This window comes from Lolium rigidum, unplaced genomic scaffold (genome assembly GCF_022539505.1).
Source record: "Lolium rigidum isolate FL_2022 unplaced genomic scaffold, APGP_CSIRO_Lrig_0.1 contig_12949_1, whole genome shotgun sequence".
Taxonomy (NCBI): Eukaryota; Viridiplantae; Streptophyta; class Magnoliopsida; order Poales; family Poaceae; genus Lolium; species Lolium rigidum.
Genome location: NW_025899830.1, coordinates 300,867 through 327,124, shown reverse-complemented (window position 1 = coordinate 327,124; position 26,258 = coordinate 300,867). Strand labels below are relative to the sequence as shown.

The 26,258-nt window shown below is 43.8% G+C and overlaps 2 protein-coding genes across 5 annotated transcripts; both read left to right on the top strand.

Annotated features, from left to right (window-relative positions):
- Nucleotides 1–8,477: 8,477 nt before the first annotated feature.
- On the top strand, nt 8,478–9,545 carry LOC124680327 (probable galacturonosyltransferase-like 1). Its single transcript, XM_047215396.1, has one exon. It carries the CDS (start codon nt 8,478–8,480, stop codon nt 9,543–9,545), a length of 1,068 nt encoding a protein of 355 aa, XP_047071352.1.
- Nucleotides 9,546–20,615: 11,070 nt separating this feature from the next.
- LOC124680319 (phosphomethylpyrimidine synthase, chloroplastic-like) lies at nt 20,616–25,997 on the top strand. 4 transcript variants are annotated; one of them, XR_006995476.1, is made up of 8 exons: nt 20,616–20,710; nt 21,508–21,815; nt 21,925–22,052; nt 22,793–23,619; nt 24,258–24,933; nt 25,434–25,463; nt 25,565–25,654; nt 25,812–25,997. XR_006995476.1 is itself a non-coding variant. In XM_047215391.1 (7 exons), the coding sequence occupies exons 2-5, from the start codon at nt 21,511–21,513 to the stop codon at nt 24,930–24,932; spliced, it is 1,935 nt and encodes a 644-aa protein (XP_047071347.1). In that variant the 5' UTR covers nt 20,616–20,710; nt 21,508–21,510; the 3' UTR covers nt 24,933; nt 25,434–25,463; nt 25,565–25,778. The 4 variants fall into 4 exon arrangements, 2 of the variants coding, with proteins under 2 accessions (XP_047071347.1, XP_047071346.1); XR_006995475.1 differs by lacking the exon at nt 25,434–25,463; XM_047215391.1 differs by lacking the exon at nt 25,812–25,997 and having other exon boundaries at nt 25,565–25,778.
- The last annotated feature ends 261 nt before the right edge of the window (nt 25,998–26,258 follow it).

Below are 26,258 nucleotides of genomic sequence, written 5' to 3'. Positions count from 1 at the left end.
ATCGCTTTTATAGTCATGCTATGGGCATTTCCAATCTGCTTGTTCTTATACCACGTCATTAGCTCACCGCTAGCCGCTAGCCGTTTTCTCGTGTCTCGCTATTCTCACACTCGCTTTTATAATCATGCTATGTGCATTTCCAATCTGCTTTCTATTATACCTCGTCTTTAGCTTATATAGTTATTGCTCGCGTGCATGTCTCGGTCTTTGTATTATCATAGACTCGACTTGTCAATGTTATTTTTCCTAGGGATTGATCATGCGAACCACTTATTAGAACATCCAACATTAACAGCGGGGACGCTAGGGAAGGTTGGAATCTGAGTTCTTGGTTGGTAATTTTGGCGCTTACTTCCGTTATTATCTATAACCTATATGCATTGTTCCTTATGCAAGAGATTAACACTTGGAACCCCGCCATAGCAATGCCATTCATGCTTTACTATGTTTCCGCCTATTTGATATGCTTGTCTTGGAGAAATTGCGAAGGTGATTTGAACCCGACATTTGGTCATTCTTAATGCCAGCTTACTTTATGTGGAAAACCTTGGCATTACCCTACTCTAAATCCGAATGTCCGAAATTCGTATCTCATGCAAAGCAACATCTAGTTGGTTTTAATCCGATATCTCGGTAAATATTGGCTTATTCATTTGGCAACTCAAGTTTTTTGTTATTTGAAACCAACTAACTTGGTCTTAAATGTGATATCTAAACACAGATTAAGGACAATGGAGCAGGAGGATTAGCATTTCACTTGATGGCTGAACCTAAAATGACAGTGCATGTTGACCACGACTAGTGCACGCAAGAGAAGGACCCGCAACGAGCCAAGTATGTGCTTAGTACATGCATCTTATCTTATCTTGTGCTTATTTCTGCTACATGTCGTTATCCGATCTCTACATTGCGTAATACATGTTTGAATAGTTAATTGTTGTAACTATGTTTGCAATGTTACCGTAATGCAGCTTTAATGAAGCAGTCATCATTAGAAGATAGTCGTCAAAAAAGGATCTGTAGCGACCCTGTGCAACATTATGATGTAAGTTTGTGCTTAGTACTAGTTCCATACATTGTCTTATTTATGCAACTTGTTATTATCTTATATCTACATTGCATAATAAATGTTTGCATAGTTTATCGTTTAACTCTTTTTGCATTATTATCAGAATGCAGTTGTGATGAAGCAATCTTCATTAGAAGTGAGGCCCACAAAAACTTCTGATATTTCTTCTGATGCATCTTCTCATAGCCGTCAACCTAGACCATTGCTTTCATCAAACAAGAAATATCTCAAGGCTCGTACTTTATAAAAGACATGGTATTGCCGCTTTAAGATCTCGTAGCCGATATGTTGACAAAGAGTACACAAGATTCAATCAAGGCGATTGCCAAATGTCAACGTGTTATTGATGATGCTAATAGAAGTCCTCAATGATTCTATGTAATTTTTTTATTTGGGCACATGAATTGCCTTGTAATTTTCCTACTTGTTTTATTTGTGTATGTAATTGTGTGTATCATTGATATCGATTTTAGGCTCATGAAATTTAATGCATGTTGACTAGTCAAACAAGTAGGGCACTACAACAGCATTGGGTCGGCCCACTTAGCGTAGTGTGGGACCCACTTTCATTTTGGGCCGGCCCACTTCTTTAGTAGGCCGGCCCTGCTACACGATAGTGGGATCCACATGCTTATTGGGCCGGCCCACTATCTTGTTGGGCCGACCCATTTGGTATATGGTGGTCCCACATGGTAAATGGGCCGGCCCTTTAACAGAAGGTGGGACCCACATGTGTTTTTGGCCCGGCCCACTATCTTGTTGGGCCGCCCACTTGCTATATGGTGGACCCCACATACTAAATGGGCCGCCCTTTAACAGAAGGTGGGACCCACATGTGTTTTTGGCCCGCCCACTATCTTGTTGGGCCGGCCCACTTGCTATATGGTGGACCCCACATACTAAATGGGCCTGCCTTTTAACAGAAGGTGGGACCCACTCGTGCTTTTGGCCCGCCCACTATCTTGTTGGGCCGGCCCACTTGCTATATGGTGGACCCCACACACCAAATGGGCCGGCCCTTTAACAGAAAGTGGGACCCACTCGTGTTTTTGGCCCGCCCACTATCTTGTTGGGCCGGCCCACTTGCTATATGGTGGACCCCACATACTAAATGGGCCGACCCTTTAACCGGAAAGTGGGACCCACCCGTGTTTTTGGCCCGCCCACTTGCTACACCGGTGGACCCCACACACTAAATGGGCCGGCCCTTTAACAGAAAGTGGGACCCACTCGTGTTTCGGCCCGGCCCACTTGCTTCTTGGGCCGCCCAGATAGCCGTAAGGTGGACCCCACATGTTAAATGGGCCGGCCCATTTAAGTTTTGACCAGCCAACCTTAGAGGTTAGGCCCGGCCCACGTAACTAATGGACCGAGCCCAGCTATATAGTTGACCGGTCAAACTATGTCACTGGCCCGGCCCGCTTAAGACGTGGCGTGCCTCGTGTGGGCCTACCATCTACCACGGGGTTTCAGCCGGCTAACGCCGTTAACCGCCGCTAACGGCGTCCGCCACGTGTCGGCTTGCATGACGTCGCCAGCCAACGGGCTCCCGAAACACTTGCGCAACGGTCCGATTTTCCGTGGCGGAAGGGCGCCCAAGCGCGACGGACCGAAAAAACGTCGTTGGACTTTGCCTGACGCAGTTTCCACAACAGAACCCATATCGTCGGGTTAGGCCCATGGGCGACGAAAAATACCCCTTAGCGGACGATTTTGAGACGTTGTCTATCAGAACTTTTCTTGTAGTGGAAATCAATCTTCTTCTTTTCATAGGGTCCTTTGATACCCTTCACAGTCCTCTCGATGTACTATTTATATCTTCACGCATAAGTTTCAGGCATGCTATGTAGAGGTTGTATTCTTGCTTTTCTTGTTACTAGCCATATGTATTTCATTCATAGCATTTTCCCCCATTATCTCGTTACAAGATTGGAATAGGATGCACCGGAAAGTAATGTGTTATTATGCCTATCTTTTATTCGTATGTGCGCATGCATAGAATTTCAGGGTGGTGTTTTGTGGTTGTTACCATCATAAAGTCCGAGCAGAACAATGTATGTATCCGGTGAATCCGTTTCATCGGAGAGTAGGTTAGTTTGTACGGTTGTAGTACTGCTCAAACCATGGGCAGACTATCACGTAGCTGCGATGTTGAAATCTGGGATTCGGCGCTGAGCCTAGGTGTGACACCCGACCTTTCTCTGCTCTACCTCCGACCATTCCACCGGCCATATAGTTCGTCACTCAGCAGTTAAGATGCAAAGCGGTGATACGTCTCAAACGTATCTATAATTATTGATGTTCCATGCATGTTTTACACCAATTTCACTATGTTTTACTTACACTTCGTTGCACTTTTATACATTTTCCAGCACTAACCTATTGACAAGATGCCATAGTGCTAGTTCCCTGTTTTTTATTTTTTTTTATTTCAGAAAAGTTGTACAAGAAATATTCTCGAAATTGGACGGAACAAAAGCCGAACTCAATATTTTACCGTAATGAAGACGAAATCCGAAGGAGAGACGAAGAAGCGCCACAGGGTGGCAAGACCAGGCCTAGGCGTGGCCCAGGCCCTGGCCGCACCTAGGGGTGGTGTGGGCCACCCCGGCACCCGACCTACCTATCTCATCCGCCTATTTCTTCACGATCTCGGGAAAACCCTGAATACCAGAGCCTCCATCCACGAAAAGTTCTGTCGTCACCGCCATCGTCCAGACAAGTTTTGGGGGTGAGAAGTTCCTATTCCGGCACCCTGCTGGGACAAGGATTGACCCCCGGAGCCATCTCCATCGACTCCACCGCCTCTACTTCGACTCCATGATGGTTCGTGAGTAGTTCTCCCTTGGACTACGGGTCTCAGCTGTAGCTAGTTGGTACTCTTTCTCCCATGTACTTCAATACAATGATCTCATGAGCTGCCTTACATGATTGAGATCCATATGATGTAATTGGTGTTGTTTTTGTTGGGATCCGATAAATTGTGGAATTGTGATCAGATTATTCATCATATTATCATACTACTGTTATTTAAGATATTGCATGCTCTCTACCCTGATCAAGTAGTTGTCTGTATCTCCAAGAGGGAGTATTTATGCTCGATGGTGGGTTCATGCCTCTTGTTTTCTCGAAAAGTGACAATAACTTCTAAGATTGTAGATGTGATGTTGCTACTAGGGAGAAAACAAAAATGTTTTGTCTAAGGATGATTCTATTGTTTACTTTACACACATTGCTTAATGCAATAATCTGTTGCTTGCAACTTAATACTGGAAGTGGTTCGGATGATAACCTGAAGGTGGATTATTAGTCATAGACACAGTTGGATTACGGACTATGTATTATGTTGTAATGCCCAATTAAATACTAGATTAACCTTTATCTTATCATAGCATGAATTGTCATGCCCTCACAATTATCAATTCCCCAACTATAATTTTTTCACCCAACACATGTTATTTGGAGAGTTACCACTAGTGTAGATAGCTGGGAATCCCAGTCCTTCTGTCATCATCATTGCTCTACAGTCAACTCTGCACTGGAATACTTTCTGGTGTCATCTCCTCTGTGCTACTGCTGCTGTGTTACTATTTACATTGCTCTCATATTACTGTTGATTTTACATCACCCTTGTTACTAGTGCTTTTTCAGGTGCAGCTGAATTAACAACTCCGTTGTTAAGACTTACAAGTATTCGTTACCTCCCCTTGTGTTGAATCAATAAATTTGGGTTTTACTTCCGTCGACAACTGTTACGATCCCCTATACTTGTGGGTCATCAAGACTATTTTCTGGCGACGTTGCCGGGGAGGCATAGCTCTACTCATAAGTTCACCTGGGGAGTACACTTTACCTGTCTCTCTGTTTTTATTTTATTTTATTCTGTCTTGTCTGGTTTATTTTTGCTTACTTTATTTCTGTTTAGTTGTGTTTTGTTTAGTTTACTTTTGTCTAGTTTATTTTTGTCTAGTTTTATTTTTCTTATATACCCGAAAATCCATAAAAATTTGAAAAACCAAAAATCTAAAAAACTGTTGTTATGGAAGAACTGTATGGATTCGTAGCATAGAAAACAAAAATTTCCTACCGCAAGAACGAATAACAAGCCAAGATCTAATCTAGTAGATGGTAGCAACGAGGTGAAGATCAACATACCCTCGAAGATCGCTAAGCGTTAACGAGATAAATCTTGTAGTTGATGTAGTCGATCACTTGCCACTTGCAAAAGTGCGTAGAAGATCTTGACGGTGCCACAGTCGGGCAACACCTCCGTACTCGGTCACACGTTCGGTGTTGATGACGACGTCCTTATCCCCGTTCCAGCGGGCAGCGGATGTAGTAGATCCTCTCAAAATCCCGACAGCACGATGGCGTGGTGGCGGTGGTGGTGGAGATATCCGGCAGGGCTTCGCCTAAGTACCGTGGGAGAAACGGGAGGAGGGCGCGGCTAGGGTTTGGGGAGAGGGGGCACTTGGGCCGCCGGCCTTGGGTGCCCTTGGGTGGTGCGGCTCAAGTGGTGGCCGGCCCGCTCCCTCTCTCCCTCATTATATAGGTGGAACCCCAAGGGTTAGCCCAAAGATTCGAATAAGAGTCCAACTCAAAAACTTACCAAAGGGTGAAACCTAGGGGGAATGGGACTCCTCCCTTTCCTTCCCTCATGGCCGTCCATGGTGGTGGAGTCCACCATGGACTCCACCTTCCCCTTAGGGTGGTCGGCTAGGGTTGGTGGAGTCCAACGGGACTCCACCTTCCATGGTTATTTCTTCCGGAAGGTTCTAGAACATTCTAGCGCCTTCCATAAATGCACCGGATCATTTCCGAACTTGGAAAGTGACTTCCTATATATGACTTTTTGATCGAAAGAACCATTCACATAAAATAACAATTCCCTTTGTCTCGCGATATTTTACTTATCCGAAGTTTGATCGTCGGTATCTCCATACCTAGTTTAACCTCGTTACTGATAAGTACTCTTTACTCGTACCGTGATATGGTATCCCTTGTGAACCAGTCATATGCTTGCAAGCTAATCAGATGTCATTCAACCGAGAGGGCCCAGAGTATCTATCCGTCATTAGGATGGACAAATCCCACTATTGATACAAGTGCCTCAACCCTATACTTTCCGAACACTTAATGCCACCTTTATAACAACCCATTTATGCAGTAGTGTTTGGTGTCATCAAAGCATCCATCAGGTGTAGGTGATTAACAAGATCTCATGGTCGAAGGATTAAGTTACTATGCAAATTATAGCTTGACGCATAAAGAACTAAATGACTTGATCATATGCTACGCTTACCACGGGTGTATGCCCATCACATCATTCACCTAATGATATGACCTTGTTATTAATAACATCCAATGTTCATGATCACGAAACTATGATCATCTATTAATCAACAAGCTAGTTTAACAAGAGGCTTACTAGGGACTCTTTTATGTTTACATAACACACATGTATTAATGTTTCTGGTCAATACAATTATAGCATTAGATGCAAACTATTATCATAACCACAAAGGTATAATAATAACCACTTTATTATTGCCTCTTGGGCATATCTCCAACAGTCTCCCACTTGCACTAGAGTCAATAATCTAGATTACATAGTAATGTACCTAACACCCATGGCGTTCTGGTGTAGGTCATGTTATCTAAATACACATATACCTATATATAGAAACACTATTTGACTCCTAGGATGCAGAAAAGTTATTTTGCACCCAACATAATATTATGTTGGTAAATTTATAACATTTTGTTTTTATACAAATAATTACGTTTATATTGGCTCGCAATAAAAAATCAACATAAAAATGCATTATATTAGTCGTTACAGTGTAAACAACACCAAAAAATGTATTTTACGTCGCATTTGTGTACGTCATGTAATGTTTTTTTATGTTTGCGATGGCTATTTCTTCTTATGTTTAATTCCACTTCTGAAGTAAGATAAAAATTACGTGACGTAAAAATCATTTTACGGTTGCAAAGATAGAGGATGTATGTAGAATAACTATTGTGCACACTACATATAAAATATCCCGACTCTACATATGCCCTTTAATGTGCGAAAACCTCTTTTGTAGCTCGGGCTACATGTAGCCCGGTTTCTTTTTTCTCCCAAAAACATAAAAAAATTGATTTTATAGTTCCAGAAAAATTTAGACAAAAATACATAGATGTAGAGAGAATGTTGGAATCTATCAATGTGTAAATTTTCAGATCAAAATACATTGTATTTTTCCCTCAATAAAAATGAAAAAATCTCACAAAATAACAAAATCTAGATTACATTGTACTGTTCATTACTATTCACCAATGATGAAATCAAGATTTTTTATTTTTGCCGAGGCCAACATATAACGAATTTATGCACACTAGTAGATCTCATTATTATCTACATCAAGATTTGTTGCTCTGATTTTTTAAAAACTTTAAAATGCCTTTTTCGATTGTTTTAAAAAATGAGCTACATGTAGCTCGGGAGTAATTTGGCCACTCTCCTTTAATGTGTAGATATATTAGATGCATGCAAATCTAAAAATAAAAGTCTGACTCACTTACTTGTGAACAAGAGATTTTTTTTCCAGGAAACATGTACAAAGCTATCCACTAAAAGATGTCACCTTATAGTGAAATGCAAAGCCGTCACCATATATTGAAATGCATAAACTTAAATTCGATATTGAAGTAGAGAACATAGAGCCGAAGAGAGGAGGCCGATTTTGCTTCTGGACGCGCGCGCCCACCGTTGCACGGTAAGAGTGTTCTACAGACTTCTCGCCGACATCTCGTTTACTACTGCAACTCAGTTAGAGCATCTCCAACAGGCGCGCTAAATCTTGGTGCTGTAAAAGCGCTTTGCAGCGCGCTCTATCTATGTTTTGCGCGCGAGGACATATTCACCTCCAGCAGAAGCTCTAAATCTTGGAGCTGTAAAAATCCGTAGTTGTTTCTGCGCGCGCTGTATATATTCACCTCCAGCGGAAGCTCTAAATTTTGGAGCTGTAAAAATTTGTAGTTATTTCTGCGCGCGACTTATACAGCGCGCTCTTTCCGGCGCTGTAGATATAGCGCACCACATAGCGCTTTTGCCCCAAGCTGTATTTTACAGCGCCGGTTGCAGCATCTGTTGGAGCATTATTTTGCGTCCGTGCGCTAAATCAGTCACTTTTTGGGATACAGCGCGGGATAGAGCGCCTGTTGGAGATGCTCTTAGGCGCGCACGTTACACGTTCAAACACGGTTTCCTCAGTCGCAGCCCTCCTCCAAGCCTCTGACCCAAATTTGACGCATCCTCCCGATTTCCGCACGCACCACGCGCCACCCTGTATAAAACCCTGCCCCCGCGCGCGCACACAAACAACGCGCAGCCGCACACACCCACTTCCTAAATTAAAACATGTCGCGCTCCTCCACGCTCCTCCTCGTCGCGCTCCCGCTCCTCCTCTGCGCCGGCGCGGCCACGGCCGCCGCCGTGCCAAGGTTCCGCGAGGCCCCTCACTTCACCAACTCCGCGGGCGGCGCGGCCCGGTGCCCTCCCCCGCTACCGCCCACCTCCGGCGCGGACGCGGCGTGCTCGCCCAACGCGGCCGTGCACGTGGCCATGACGCTCGACGCCTCCTACCTGCGCGGCACCATGGCCGCCGTGCTCTCCGTCCTGCGCCACGCCTCCTGCCCGGAGTCCGTCCACTTCCACTTCCTCGCCGCCGCCGGCCCACCATCCAGCACCACCGCCGAGCTCGCGGCCGCCGTGCGGGGCTCCTTCCCCTCTCTCACCTTCCGTGTATACCCGTTCGACGAGTCGCGGGTGGCGGGGCTCATCTCCGCCTCCATCCGCGGCGCGCTCGACCGCCCGCTCAACTACGCGCGCTCCTACCTGGCCACCACGCTGCCGCCCTGCGTGCGCCGCGTCGTGTACCTCGACTCCGACGTCATCCTCACCGACGACGTCGCCTCCCTCGCCGCCACCCCTCTCCCAGACGACACCGCGGTGGCGGCCCCCGAGTACTGCGGGGCCAACTTCACGACCTACTTCACCGCGGGGTTCTGGGCCAGCCCCGCGCTCTCCTCCACCTTCCGCGGGCGGCGCGCATGCTACTTCAACACGGGCGTCATGGTGCTGGACCTGCCCCGCTGGCGCCGCGCCGGCTACACGGCGCAGATCGAGGGCTGGATGCAGCTGCAGAAGCGGGTGCGCATCTACGACCTCGGCTCGCTGCCGCCCTTCCTGCTCGTGTTCGCCGGCCGGATCGCCGCGGTCGAGCACCGCTGGAACCAGCACGGCCTCGGCGGGGACAACTACCGCGGCCTCTGCCGCGGCCTGCACGCCGGCCCCGTCAGCCTGCTGCACTGGAGCGGGAAGGGAAAGCCGTGGGACCGGCTTGACGCCGGACGGCCGTGCCCGCTCGACGCCGTCTGGGCCAAGTACGACCTGCTACGGCCGGACGCCGGGATCGACAGCTTGTGATCGCGTTCCATCCGGTCAACGCCCGTTTTTCATCAGTTAGATTATTAGGATTTAGGACAAGATGATTTCCTTCGTTTGTTCATGTTCTCAACCTGTAATGTTTTGACACACTAGATAGAATGTTTGTGACAGATGTACATAAACTGCAGAAGAACATTATAAATGAATTGTTAGTTACTTTCTCGACTATATTAAGCATCCAAAATTCCTCAACAGTTGGACTGTGATCAAAATCACATCTGAAGACTAATCTCTAATAACCCAAAATATATCACATGTACCAGTTTTTTTAACAGGAGTCAAATCACACACTGATTTTTTAAGGTAAAGGCTGTTAAGATGAGAAAACCAGTTTATAAGGAAAATCGGATTAAAAAACCATATAAATTGTTTATATTTCGGGTTATAAAGAAATTCGGGATGAAAAGCCAAGTATGCGAGGAGACTCGTTGTTCATACAACGCAGACAGCAAACACCCTAGTTGGATCGACGACATCACTGCTCACACAGCACTTGGACCCCACCCAAAACCATGCATTGCCACGACCCTATCCCATAGGGACCTTTGTTGCATAAGAGACCGAGGTTGCCCCTTCGATGTACCACAAGTGTCTAGGTAGCTGCCCCGGCGTCCCCCTCCCTCGACCATAGAGCCATCCTGCCCAGCCGCCACGAACCTGTCGCACCATGAGGCCCAAGAATTCAAAGGCGACGCCTCCAACAAGTTAGATGTCACCGTCGTCTGCTCTGATGGGGTTTAGGTTTTCACTCGGAGATTCTGGAACCACTCATGCCGCTTGATGACGCGTAAAGCACACGCCCGTTGGGAACCCCAAGTGGAAGGTGTGATGCGTACAGCAGCAAGTTTCCTCGCAAGAAACCAAGGTTTATCGAACCGGGAGGAGCCAAGAAGCACGTTGAAGGTTGATGGCGGAGGAGTATAGTGCGGCGCAACACCAGGGATTCCGGCGCCAACGTGGAACCTGCACAACACAATCACAGAACTTTGCCCCAACGTAACAGCGAGGTTGTCAATCTCACCGGCTAGCTGTAAACAAAGGATTAGATGTATAGCGTGGATGATGATGATTGTTTGCGAAGAACAGTAAAGAACAATTGCAGCAGTTTGTATTTCAGATGTAAAGAATAGGACCGGGGTCCACAGTTCACTAGCGGTGTCTCTCCCATAAGATAGCAGATGTTGGGTGAACAAATTACAGTTGGGCAATTGACAAATAAAGAAGGCATAACAATGCACATACATATATCATGATGAGTACTATGAGATTTAATCAGGGCATTACGACAAAGTACATAGACCGCTATCCAAGCATGCATCTATGCCTAAAAAGTCCACCTTCAGGTTATCATCCGAACCCCTTCCAGTATTAAGTTGTAAACAACAGACAATTGCATTAAGTATGGTGCGTAATGTAATCAACACAAATATCCTTAGACAAAGCATCAATGTTTTATCCCTAGTGGCAACAGCACATCCACAACCTTAGAACTTTATGTCACTGTCCCAGATTTAATGGAGGCATGAACCCACTATCGAGCATAAATACCCCCTCTTGGAGTCACAAGTATCAACTTGGCCGAGCCTCTACTAGCAACGGAGAGCATGCAAGAATATAAATAACATATATGATAGATTGATAATCAACTTGACATAGTATTCAATATCCATCGGATCCCAACAAACACAACATGAAGGATTACAAATAGATGATCTTGATCATGATAGGCAGCTCACAAGATCTAACATGATAGCACAATGGGGAGAAGACGACCATCTAGCTACTGCTATGGACCCATAGTCCAGGGGTGAACTACTCACACATCGATCCGGAGGCGATCATGGCGATGAAGAGACCTCCGGGAGATGATTCCCCTCTCCGGCAGGGTGCCGGAGGCGATCTCCTGAATCCCCCGAGATGGGATTGGCGGCGGCGGCGTCTCTGGAAGGTTTTCCGTATCGTGGCTCTCGGTACTGGGGGTTTCGCGACGGAGGCTTTAAGTAGGCGGAAGGGCAGGTCGAGAGGCGCCACGGGGGCCCCACACAACAGGGCCGCGCGGGCCCCTTGCTGGCCGCGCCGCCCTGTTGTGGCGGCGCCTCGTGGCCCCACTTCGTGACTCCTTCGGTCTTCTGGAAGCATTGAAGCAACACAAAGGAAGATAAAGTTTCAGTGGTTGCTTTCAACTTCAACATGTATATCTCATGGATAATTGTCAACACAAAGCAATATAACAAGTGCAATAAGTAAACATGTAAGAATCAATGCACACGAGTTGATACACGTGTTTGCTTCTAAGATAGAAAGAATAGGCAAACCGACTCAACAATAAAGTAAAAGATAGGCCCTTCGCAGAGGGAAGCATTGATTACTATATTTGTGCTAGAGCTTTTCATTTTGAAAACAAGAAACAATTTTGTCAACGGTAGTAATAAAGCATATGAGTTATGTATAAGACATCTTATAAGTTGCAAGCCTCATGCATAGTATACTAATAGTGCTCGCACCTTGTCCTAATTAGCTTGGGTTAACACGGATTATCATTGCATAGCATATGTTTCAACCAAGTGTCACAAAGGGGTACCTCTATGCCGCCTCGTACAAAGGTCTAAGGAGAAAGCTCGCATTGGATTTCTTGCTTTTGATTATTCTCAACTTAGACATCCATACCGGGACAACATAGACAACAGATAATGGACTCCTCTTTAATGCATAAGCATTTAACAACAGTTATTATTCTCATAAGAGATTGAGGATTAGCTGTCCACACTGAAACTTCCACCATGAATCATGGCTTTAGTTAGCGGCCCAATGTTCTTCTCTAACAGTATGCATACTCAAACCATATGATTGTGAAAACCGCACTTACTTCAGACAAGACGAACATGCATAGCAACTCACATGATATTCAACAAAGGTAAAAGAGTTGATGGCGTCCCCAGAAAACATGGTTACCGCTCAACAAGCAACTTATTAAGAAATAAGACACATAAGTACATATTCTTCACCACGATAGTTTTTAAGCTATTTTATCCCATGAGCTATATATTGCAAAGGTAAAGAATAGAAATTTTAAAGGTAGCACTCAAGTAATTTACTTTGGAATGGCGGAGAAATACCATGTGGTAGGTAGGTATGGTGGACAAAAATGGCATGGTTATTGGCTCAAGGATTTGGATGCACGAGAAGAATTCCTCTCAATACAAGGCTAGGCTAGCAAGGTTGTTTGAAGCAAACTCAAGTATAAAAGGTGCAGCAAAGCTCACATATAAACATATTGTAGCTATTATAAGACTTTACATTGTCTCCTTGTTGTTCAAACACCTCAACCAAAAAATATCTAGACTCTAGAGATCAATCATGCAAACCAAATTTTACAAGCTCTATGTAGTTATTCATTAATGAGTACAATGTACATGATGTAAGAGCTTAAACAAGATCTATATGAGCACAACAATTGCCAAGTATCACATTATTCAAGACATTAAACCATTTACCACATGCGGCATTTTCCGTTTCCAACCATATAACAATGAATGAAGTAGTTCAACTTTCGCAATGAACATTAAAGATAAAGCTAAGAACATATGTGTTCATACGAAACAGCGGAGCGTGTCTCTCTCCCAAACAAAGAATGCTAGGATCCGATTTATTCAAACGAAAACAAAAATAAAAACAAACAGACGCTCCAAGTAAAGCACATAAGATGTGACGGAATAAAAATATAGTTTCACTAGAGGAACCTGGATAAGTTGTCGATGAAGAAGGGATGCCTTGGGCATCCCCAAGCTTAGACGCTTGAGTCTTCTTAAAATATGCAGGGATGAACCACCGGGGCATCCCCAAGCTTTGACTTTTCACTCTTCTTGATCATATTGTATCATCCCCCTCTCTTGACCCTTGAAAACTTCCTCCACACCAAACTCGAAACAAACTCATTAGAGGGTCAGTGCATAATTCATATATTCAGAGGTGACATAATCATTCTTAACACTTCTGGACATTGCTCAAAGCTACTGAAAGTTAATGGAACAAAGAAATCCATCTAACATAGCAAAACAGGCAATGCGAAATAAAAGGCAGAATCTATCAAAACAGAACAGTCCGTAAAGACGGATTTTATTGAGGCACCAGACTTGCTCAAATGAAAATTCCCAAATTGAATGAAAGTTGCGTACATGTCTGAGGATCACGCACGTAAATTGGCAGATTTTTCTGAGCTACCTACGAGAGGCAGGTCGAAATTCGTGACAAGCAAGAAATCTGTTTCACGCGCAGCAATCCAAATCTAGTATTGGCTTTACTATCAAAGACTTTACTTGGCACAACAATGCAATAAAATAAAGATAAGGATAGGTTGCTACAGTAATAAACAACTTCCAAGACTCAAATATAAAATAAAGTGCAGAAGTAAAATAATGGGTTGTCTCCCATAAGCGCTTTTCTTTAACGCCTTTCAGCTAGGCGCAGAAAGTGTGTATCAAGTATTGTCGAGAGATGAAGCATCAACATAGGTGTTGGGAGTTTTCTCAACTATGCATTTTATCTTATCTATGTGAGTTTCAGAGGCTCCCTTTTCATTATTCTTAGGTTTGCTATCCTCGTCAAACAAATTTTCAGGGACAAGCCAACCATAGTTATTTTCTAGAGCGTCATTCATTCCCAGGAGCTTACAAAGTATTGTTGTCTTAATCTCCCCACCATCATTAATATTATTAGTGTACCTTACTCTCTCCATGTCCATCTTTTCAAGGATACTAACAAAATTGGTATAAGAGTCAAGCATATTGTATTTAGTAAAGACCTTTCTAGCCTCTCTTGCTACTCCACCAAATTCTTTAAGAAGGGTTTCTAAAACAAAATCTTTCTTTTCCCCTTCTTCCATATCACCGAGTGTGAGAAACATGTGTTGGATTATAGGATTAAGATTAACAAATTTAGTTTCCAACATGTGAACTAAAGAAGCAACAAGCAATTTCATAAGTAGGAGCAAGTTCTACCAAGTGTCTATCTTCAAAATCTTCAGTGGTACTAACATGAGTGAAAAAATCTTCTATATTATCTCTCCCAATTATAGACCCTCGTCCTACCGGTATGTCTTTCGCAGTGAACTTAGGAGGAAACATGATGAAATAAACTAAAGATAAATAAAGTAAATGCAAGTAACTAATTTTTTTGTGTTTTTGATATAGAGAACAAGACAGTAAATAAAGTAAAACTAGCAACTAATTTTTTTGTGTTTTGATATAAGTGCAGCAAACAAAGTAGTAAATAAAATAAAGCAAGACAAAAACAAAGTAAAGAGATTGGAAGTGGAGACTCCCCTTGCAGCGTGTCTTGATCTCCCCGGCAACGGCGCCAGAAATTTAGCTTGATGACGCGTAAAGCACACGCCCGTTGGGAACCCCAAGTGGAAGGTGTGATGCGTACAGCAGCAAGTTTCCCTCGCAAGAAACCAAGGTTTATCGAACCAGTAGGAGCCTAGAAGCACGTTGAAGGTTGATGGCGGAGGAGTATAGTGCGGCGCAACACCAGGGATTCCGGCGCCAACGTGGAACCTTCACAACACAATCACAGAACTTTGCCCCAACGTAACAGCGAGGTTGTCAATCTCACCGGCTTGCTGTAAACAAAGGATTAAATGTATAGTGTGGATGATGATGATTGTTTACGAAGAACAGTAAAGAACAATTGCAGTAGTTTGTATTTCAGATGTAAAGAATAGGACCGGGGTCCACAGTTTACTAGCGGTGTCTCTCCCATAAGATAGTAGATGTTGGGTGAACAAATTACAGTTGGGCAATTGACAAATAAAGAAGGCATAACAATGCACATACATATATCATGATGAGTACTATGAGATTTAATCAGGGCATTACGACAAAGTACATAGACCGCTATCCAGCATGCATCTATGCCTAAAAATTCCACCTTCGAGGTTATCATCCGAACCCCTTCCAGTATTAAGTTGTAAACAATGCAGACAATTGCATTAAGTATGGTGCGTAATGTAATCAACACAAATATCCTTAGACAAAGCATCGATGTTTTATCCCTAGTGGCAACAAGCACATCCACAACCTTAGAACTTTTTGTCACTCGTCCCAAATTTAATGGAGGCATGAACCCACTATCGAGCATAAATACCCCCTCTTGGAGTCACAAGTATCAACTTGGCCGAGCCTCTACTAGCAACGGAGAGCATGCAAGAACATAAATAACATATATGATAGATTGATAATCAACTTGACATAGTATTCAATATCCATCGGATCCCAACAAACACAACATGAAGGATTACAAATAGATGATCTTGATCATGATAGGCAGCTCACAAGATCTAACATGATAGCACAATGGGGAGAAGACGACCATCTAGCTACTGCTATGGACCCATAGTCCAGGGGTGAACTACTCACACATCGATCCGGAGGCGATCATGGCGATGAAGAGACCTCCGGGAGATGATTCCCCTCTCCGGCAGGGTGCCGGAGGCGATCTCCCGAATCCCCCGAGATGGGATTGGCGGCGGTGGCGTCTCCGGAAGGTTTTCCGTATCGTGGCTCTCGGATGCGGGGGTTTCGCGACGGAGGCTTTAAGTAGGCGGAAGGGCAGGTCGAGAGGCGCCACGGGGGCCCCACACAACAGGGCCGCGCGGGCCCCTTGCTGGCCGCGCGCCCTGTTGTGGCGGTGCCTCGTGGCCCCACTTCGTGACTCCTTCGGTCTTCTGGAAGCTTCGTGCAAAAATAGGACCCTGGGCGTTGATTTCGTCCAATTCCGAGAATATTTCCTTACTAGGATTTCGAAACCAAAAACAGCGAGAAAACAAAGAATCGGCTCTTCGGCATCTCGTCAATAGGTTAGTGCCGGAAAATGCATAAATATGACATATAATGTGTATAAAACATGTGAGTATCATCATAAAAGTAGCATGGAACATAAGAAATTATAGATACGTTTGGGACGTATTACCAGCCGGGATCGAAACTTCACAACGGCGTAAACAAGAAGGAGAACGACACCCATATATGACGCAGTCGTTGGCATCGACCAAAGTCCGTGGAGGGATTTCACCTAGAGTTTGACCTGGCCACAACACTCAAGGAGTTGCAAGATGGTAGCATGACAGTGCATTCAGCCACCAAGCTCCTCCCTACACTGCAGCCACCTCGGCACCTCACGCCAAGACGGTTGCCATGCCACGGTCACCTTTCTGAGGCCGCCACCCTGATGTCCTAATCCCGGAGCATGCTAGGCCGATGGAAGAGGAGCACGAAGCGCCTGGACTCCCCCAACCCGCAACCCACATCCTGGGCCACTGCCCCGCACAAGGCCTTCACGCAACCCTGGCACGCACAACCCCTCTCGCCGGTAGTAGCGGACGCGCAAAAAAAAACTGTCGGGTTGGCAGAGCCCCCCTAAATTTTTTTGTAATGTCCATACGTGATAATTTTTTTCCCAAATTTATAAAAAAGTTTTCCAAATTTTCAGGGTGGGCCAGCCACCCAGCTGTGTCCGCCACCGCTCGACGGCAATTTTGTGATCACGCAAAACACAGCTGAACACTAATCTGAAAAATGACGTAGAAAAATAGCTCAAACCGGTTGGTTTATGTTGTTTGATCAGGGCCGGTCTTTCTTTTAAACTATTGACTTCACCCCCTTTGAACAAGCTGAAAACGGCGCCAAAAAGGGGTTGCAGACTTTGCAGTGCTGAAGCTGATCCGGATACTGTATGGTTGTATGCAACTTTGCCCACCCAGACCTGATTGCTACGCGTAATAGTGTAGTGCTGGTAACAATCCTACGACGACCGAGCCGTGTCGGGTGACATTCGGCCGTTCAGCCTGCACTTTTGCTACTAGCTACTCCCACCGTAGCGTCCACTTTTCCAATTACAGTGTCACCTCCACTTGTGAATTCCTCGCTTTTGCTATAGCTTTTCTTTTTGCCGAAAACTTTTGCTACAGCTAGACTTAGAAGTTTCAGCACTCAAACTAGTCGTAAAATAATTCGGCCTGATCCGTTATCCATGTGTGCAGTCTGCTGGTATCGCTCCACGGTCTCGGTTGGCCTGAGCTTCCTTATTGGCTCTCTAGTTTCTGGTCACCATTTTCGGTCCCGTTGGCTCTTTAGATCGAAATATTTTTAGATGAAGAAAAAAACATTCCAGTGTAAGAAGAAACTTTCAGTTATACCTTCTAGACTATACGATTGAATCAAATGAATTTCATATTGCACGTAATTTTGTTTAGGAGAAAACCAACCATATGGTCTTATGGAAAATATTCAACACACAAGTGTTTTTTCCCTTCTCTCTAACAAGGGACGTGCTAGGCGTCAGATTTTTTTTCCGTTCTTACGCAACATCATTGCACCATTTCCCCATTACCCCAGAAAAACTCATTTCAAAACGACCCAACGACGTCAACTGAAGAAAAAATTCCATGGGTAATAGAGATTGTGTGCATTGGCCTTATAGCGAAGATCGGCTTACTCTAAAAGATAATTAACCGACACAGTGATGTTTTTTGAAACTTGGTCCTATGTGGAGAGAGTGTCCTAAGAGGGATTCAACCTGCCGGAGAGGAGAACACTCGGGTCATCGCAAACTTCCCAATTGTCGCCTCTAGACACACCTCTCGCCCTATGTTGTTCAGATTTTGCATTAACTTCACGGATCAAACACTATAGCTCTCCTGACCTTGTTCTTAGATCTCTAGCCCTCTCCCCTTGAGTTGAATTCAAGCGAGAGTGAATAATTACACACCCCATGGAGGCTATTTATGAACTAGGGAAGCTTGGCAAATGACCAAGGATAACCTCCCGCCTCTATAATGGGAGTTTAACCATCATCGCTTGTGATTCACTAGGTCATTGTGAACTAGAGAGAAAGGAAGATGCATGTTCTATCATGGACTAGCCTACCTATCCATCCATTGTCATAAAGCGATTATTTGGCACCTGGTACCGCGGAATCCGTTTAAACTTACTCCGTCACTAAGTTACATGGTTACCCGATCACTAAGTTATAATTTTTTTGTGTGGGGGGAGGGGGTTCTTTAGACTATTAATCTGAAACTTGTAATTTTTGCATAAGATACATACTTTTGAATTTGGGTATAAAAGTTGGCACACACACATACATACATCATCCTCTACATGCAACCAATTTATTTGTAAATTTTAGAGGTTTAGAAGCACGGATTTTGGGGCGCTATAGTAACTTGGGTTCCGTTGAACCCAGGTTTCATCACGTATTTTCACTCTTATCTTGGTTTGTTCCTTTTGGGCCATTATCCTCAACGGCTTCTTTTTCTTGTTCACTCTTTGACTTGTTGACTTTGAGCTAAAACTTGGAATTTTTTTGACCATGTTGACTATGCCTTACAGGACCACATAACGCCCCTTAGTAGGACTTAGCTATTTCTTCTGAAATATTGTATTACAAAACCTAAAAAATGCTAGAATCCATTTTATATAAATTTACACACATTATTTCCAAGCTAAACATCTTAAGCTATATGGACTTATAAATATGTGCTCTAATACCCCGCTAATTTAATACACATTTCTTCACAATATATTGTCATATAATTTGTAGGACAAGTAATTCATCGTTACCGATGACAACAAAGTTGTAAATTTCAGCCAATGAAGGCTTGCAGAAACATGTGGTGGACCAAACCTCGTTGAAGCACCGATATAGTAGGTTGTCTCGTACAACTAAGGCTGGTCATGGTGTTAAGTATTATGTAGTAGTAGAGCGTAGTATTATCGAGTAGTATCATAGTCATGATATATTTATTGTTTTTTAAAATCTTAATGTAAATTTGTACTACCCTCTCTCACAGTTTATAAGACACGCGCGTACCCCTAGGTCGCAAATTTGATCAAGTTAGCATTAGTTATATGTTATAAAAATTATATCATTAGAAACAAATGTTCTATTTTCTAATGATATAATTTTTGTATTATATAATATAAATTATAATTGTTAAATTGGTGACCTAGGGGTACGCGCGCGCCTAATAAACTGTGAAGGAGGGAGTATACAAGATTTGTTTAGCATTAATTTTTCTCGTTATTTGCGCTATGATACGGTATCTACCCATGTTACTCTAATCACCTCTCCCCTCCTTAATTAGCTATCACATCAGTATTTTGTAAGACCAATATGCATGATACTAGTTTTGTGGCTAGCCTAACACTGACAATCGTGCCAGCTGCCAAGCATAACGGTGCAGAAGTGCCCGGTCTAGGCACCAAGCCACACTGGCCGGAACCAGGGCGTCGACCTTGCTCCACCTTTTTCTTTTGAGGGTTCGTGGACCTTTAGCTTAGGGAATTGGCGAATTGCTTACTGACAAACAAGCCCGCGAGTTCCACTGGCTATTGGGCCACCTTACAACAAACTTACGAAACGCCGACAATCCATCTGCCCGGCCAGCCCAGGCCTCAAGCAGCCGAGCGGCCCAGGAAGCCTCAACTCGCCAGACGCCGCTCGCTCAGCCCCCGCGACCAACACCGCCACGCCTACACTCGCACCGTCGCCGCCCCTGCGCCGCCCATGGCATCGATCGCTGGCCGGCCGCTGCCTACATTCGACCGCTGCCCGCCTCGTCGCAGACAGGCTTTGATCCTAGCGCGGTGATCCGCCGGCGACTGCACCCCACTCGTCAGCTATTGCTCAAAGATTGCTGTCTGTGCGCTCTGCGGACAGAAATATCTGCTGCCAGCCACTGTTGTTGCCATCGTCTGTCCTGTCTGGCTGTCTCTGTGTGCGATTTTGCGTATCTGGACGTGTGTGTCATCGTCTATCATGTAGCACCTTTTGTCGAGAGGTGGACGTGCACACTGGAATATCTGGGCGGGCGGCCACAAATATCTGGTGCCACTGGTACTGCCGTCTGTTTCCCATCATTTGGATTTTGGCCACACACGCCGGCTGTCCTCTTCTGCGGCGAGGAGTGGCCACCCGTCCTCTATCCTCCCCTCGCCGGCCCAGGCCCAGCGCCGCGATCGCCTTCCTCTATAAAAAAATCTCACTCACCAGGTGTGCACAGCACAGCTCTGCCACCCCCTCTACCCCAGGCAACGCTTCCGCCTTCCCACCGCACCCTCGCGGGATCCGCCGCCTCGCGTCAGGTGAGCGCCCTACCTTCCTCTGAAGACCTGGTCGAGTCGATTGTGCTTGCCGCTACAGGGTTTAGGCGTCATTTCTTGTTTTCCGGTCGGGATCTGTGGGAATTGAATTGGTTCCAGGTGATTGCCGGGTTACGGTCGCAATTGCGCTGCTATAATCCATTTTGTGCAGTTATCCAGTTTTATACTCGGAATTGGGGCCTCACAAGTCACAATTGAGTACGATTTTGTCCTTCTATAAACGTGGAGATCAGTCTGTAGCTGCAGAGACGCATATACCAGATTGACAGCACGACGTGTAATGGTTCAGAATTCACAAGTTGAGATACAGACAACCTCTTGTAATGTTAAAAGATTACAACAATTCTCATTACTCCCTCAGTCTATAAATAGATGTCTGGGGTTTGTCAAAATTTAGATGGATCTAGACACTAAATAGGGTTAGATACGTCCAAATTTAAACAAATTTCAGACGTCTATTTATCGGCATTTACAGATAAGTATGCATGTTTTATGGTGGGAACTGGGACCTCACAATTGGGTACTACGATTGTGTCATGTATAAATGTCAGGATCGGTGTGTGTGCTTGCAGAAACGCACACCAGATTGACAGTAGGACTTGTATGGTTCAGACTTCAGAAGTTCAGATACAGCCAGCCTCCTGTAATGTTAAAAATACTACTACTAGCTGCCATACACCGTATAGTTGAATACAAGTAGTACTGTCTGGACTTTTTGTCATTTACAGATATAAAGTATGCATGTTCTTCTTTACAGCCACTGATCTGTACCTTAACAGGAAATGGCTGCGCTGCAACCCTCGTTCTCGCCGTCGACGATGGCTATGAACAACAGCTGCAGCGCCATGAAGTTCCCCAAAACTGCACTTCTGCCTGGTTTCGGCGGTATTTCGCGCACTCAAGATGCGCAGGACAGAAATGCTAGCCTCACTCTTTCAAGGCCCAAGGCTGCTTCAGTGACTGACCAGTCTGTAGCTGAACCAGCAAAGCCCAGGCAGAAGAAACAGACTGTTGATCCTGCTGCTCCCGAGTTTCTGCCGCTCCCAGCGTTTGAAGAATGCTTTCCACGCAGCACCAAGGAATCCAGGCACGCTTCCTGTTTTTTGCTTCACCTAGTAGCTGTACTGGGATTGCCAACATGGTTATGTTCCAGTATATTGATTGTACCATATATTTTCTGTGGTTACGTTCTGCAGTGAAATTGTTCATGAGGAATCTGGTCATTCCCTCAAGGTTCCGTTTCGGAGAATCCATTTAACTGGAGATAGTGGGCACTTCGACACATATGACACCAGTGGTCCACAGAACATAAGCCCAAGGATCGGTAACTCACTGGTCTCATCTTTCTTGTCATGTTTTTGTTTTTAACCCATTTAAACTGCTTTTACTCTGTGAGTCCTAACATCTAGATCAGCTGTTGCATAGAAACATAGATGCTGTGCACGCTCTCTTGCAACTATGCATTTGTGCTTACTGCATGTGCCTTGATCTAAGCTTTGTTGGAATAAGTTAATTTTATAGTCAAATAATAGACGGTTTAATCTTTGTGGTAACATAGTTTGAAGTTGAGGGTTGATTTCAGACTTGCAAAATAGTTGAAGAGGCCAAGTAGACCTATCTCATTTTTCTGGTCATATATCGGATATCTCACTAGATGTCTAACTAACTGAATCTGGTGTTTTTCGAAGGACAGAATAATCATATCGCCCTAGTTACCACATTAAGTCATCGTCACCAGGGTTGGTTTTTTCCATGTTTTCGTTATCATTTGGGCGGAGGTGTTTCATTTCCCTAACCCTTTTGTAGATATATTGTTGGGAGATGAATGGATGAATGTATTTCCACTTCTAACTTTGATAGTAGTAAATATAAAGATAGATGCAGTTAAAAATGGCAAAAGTATCCTGGGAAATTTGCTATATAAGTTCCATCAGTTAGATATCATCAGAATAGCAATACAGTTCTTTTGTTCATCTGAATAATTCAAATCAGTTTTGTTGCCCCAAACTTGAAATTCCAGGCATATCAGTTTGTTTGTAGTAACTATTAATTCAATTCTTGCAGGACTCCCAAAGATAAGGAAGGAATGGATTGACAGGAGGGAGAAGTTAGGTAGTCCTCGATACACGCAAATGTACTATGCTAAGCAGGGAATCATAACAGAGGAGATGTTGTACTGTGCCAAACGTGAGAACCTCACTCCTGAATTTGTCCGGTCTGAGGTCGCCCGTGGACGAGCCATTATTCCTTCCAACAAGAGGCACCTGGAATTGGAACCCATGATTGTTGGCAGAAATTTCCTGGTAAAGATTAATGCAAACATTGGAAATTCAGCTGTTGTGAGCTCCATTGAGGAGGAAGTCCACAAGCTCCAGTGGGCCACAATGTGGGGAGCTGATACCGTCATGGACCTTTCAACAGGGCGCCATATCCATGAGACCCGTGAATGGATTATTCGTAACTCTTCAGTTCCTATTGGGACTGTTCCTATTTACCAAGCACTTGAAAAGGTTAATGGTATTGCGGAAGATTTGAGCTGGGAAGTCTTTAGAGAAACTTTAATTGAACAGGCTGAGCAGGGTGTTGATTATTTCACCATCCATGCTGGTGTGTTGCTCCGTTATATTCCTCTTACAGCAAAAAGAATGACTGGCATTGTTTCTCGTGGTGGATCAATCCATGCAAAGTGGTGCTTAACGTATCACAAGGAGAACTTTGCTTATGAGCATTGGGATGACATTCTTGACATATGCAACCAGTATGATGTGGCATTATCAATTGGTGATGGTTTGAGGCCTGGTTCTATTTATGATGCAAATGACAGTGCTCAGTTTGCAGAACTGCTGACTCAAGGGGAGCTAACACGCCGAGCATGGGAGAAAGATGTGCAGGTAAGAATAAATATGAGTAAAGTTTAACCAAATATATTCAAATATATGCTATATTGGTTGTATGTGTTTTCATATTCCATTGATCAATAACAGGATGTTCTGAGTAAGCTTTGATTATTGCGATCAAACTTTGATATAAATTCTAAGGACAAGATTATTAACTATGTTATCCGTTCAGAAAGTTATTATTGTTAACATGAAATTGAAGTGAATATTTAAAGTAACTGGTAATAAGTAGAAAAAACATTTTGTTTTGCACTAAAATTGAATATGTGCCATGTTGGCAGATTGCACATTGAGCATAAAAGACACCATATTAAATAGGACAGATATTAACTGTTTTCATCTGATCTTTTCTGCGCCCATAACTAATGTGCACATTGTCATTTTTATTTGGAACAGTGTATATGCAATGATATTCATTAATAGTGCAATGTAGCTTATGCTTACCTAGAAATTAGTTCTCGGAAGAACAACAAGTGAGAAAATATTAAAGATCGATTTTTCAAACTCTTGATTTGCAAAGTTCCCTGAATGATAAATCATTTTTATTTTCCCTTGTGGCTCAGTAGTTGAACTTGCAGCTGTATTTCTATCTGCTATATAATTTAGTCTTGCTGATATTCCTTCACTTCTAGGTGATGAATGAAGGTCCAGGGCATATTCCGATGCATAAAATTCCTGAAAACATGCAGAAACAGCTGGAGTGGTGCAATGAAGCACCTTTCTATACATTGGGTCCTTTGACAACTGATATTGCACCTGGTTATGATCACATCACCTCAGCCATTGGTGCTGCCAATATTGGGGCTCTTGGCACTGCACTCCTTTGTTATGTAACACCAAAGGAGCACCTTGGGTTGCCTAACCGTGATGATGTGAAGACAGGTGTGATATCCTATAAAATTGCTGCTCATGCTGCTGATTTGGCAAAGCGTCACCCCTACGCACAAGCATGGGACGACGCACTAAGCAAGGCAAGGTTTGAGTTTAGATGGTTAGACCAGTTTGCTTTATCTCTGGATCCAGTAACTGCTATGTCTTTCCATGATGAGACATTACCATCTGATGGTGCCAAAGTAGCACATTTCTGCTCGATGTGTGGTCCCAAATTTTGTTCGATGAAAATCACGGAGGATATAAGGAAGTATGCTGATGAACATGGTTATGGGACAGTAGAGGAAGCTGTGAGACAGGGAATGAGTGATATGAGTGCTGAATTTATGGCTGCAAGGAAAACAATTAGTGGCGAACAACATGGCGAAGCTGGAGGGGAAATCTATGTTCCAGAAAGCTACCTAGCTAAAAAATAAGGTCAGTTAGTTTTTTTATCATGTAAAAGAACACACATGAAGCTTTTTTATTTCAAATAGTATACATGATAATAAGAATTAAACCATACCAGTAATCCTTAAACATGGATCACAAAACACAATTCATAGTTTGAGCCATATATGTTTTTCTTTCCTCCAGTTAATTTTTTAAACCATGGATACTCCTTTTTTACCTTATTAGGTTGATCATAATTACATTGCATAATCTGCTTGATCATAGTTCTAAATTGCCATGTCATACAATGTGGTTAATTTCCTGTCCACACAATATGAAACTTTTGCAGCATTGAACAAGCTTTAACTTCCATTAGAAAGTGTCGTAAACCAACAGTTTGTTGATTGTCTGTACAGAGGGGTACATTTAGTAGCCCGATTAATTTGGTTGAATAATCCATTGATTATTGGACCAACTACATGCAGGAATACTTTAATATCATAATGTAATTCTACTGAAGTGACTTATTCCTTTGTTTCTGTTAGATTCAACTTTTACTTGGATTTTTTTGTCAGGTAACATAACATTTTGATTGTATGCTGTATGGATGTGAATACACATGTGTTTGTATATCTTTGGTATTTTATCATAATTCAGAAATACAAACTTTGTGCAGATCTCCTTGGCAGCATCTGTTCCAGGTGATGCAGATCTGATGGCTAGGCTGTTTGTCAACAGCACTTCTACCATCCTTTGTTAGGAGGTGGTAAGCAGGATATCTGCCTCAATAAAGCTGGTGTCGCTTAGCTTCAGTTTTTCTTATGTCGTTATGGATTGTAATAAAGAAAACTCTGTTGTGCTATGTTTGCTATATTTCTCTTTTCGTATCATTATGGGATTGTTAGTGATGAAAGTAGCACCAGGGGTGCCTGTATTCTCAACAATCTGAAGGGCCCTTGGCCTGGATTGTTGCGATATGGGCTGAGAAAGTCCCTTTGAACCTGATCAGGATAATGCCTGCGAAGGGAGTGTGCATTTCTATTTTCATGTTTCCCAGGACACACCCAATCCTCAACCTTTCGGAAATCGAGGGATCATATTTTCCTGAATGTCTGGAGCGCACCAACTGGATATGCATTTTTCTTACCTCGGAGGTTACATGGTAATGTATATGATTTCTTGAACCTATTTGCATATTGGCATTTTTCCCGGAGAGAATCTTAGGTATTTATCATGGCATGCATGTAATTTAGTCATGTGTGTGATAAATAGTCAAACTACAGTGTGCCCGTTACATCTTGCAAAGCATTGACCATGTCCTATATAATCTACTTTTACACCTATCCATCTATATCTTTCATACTAGAAGT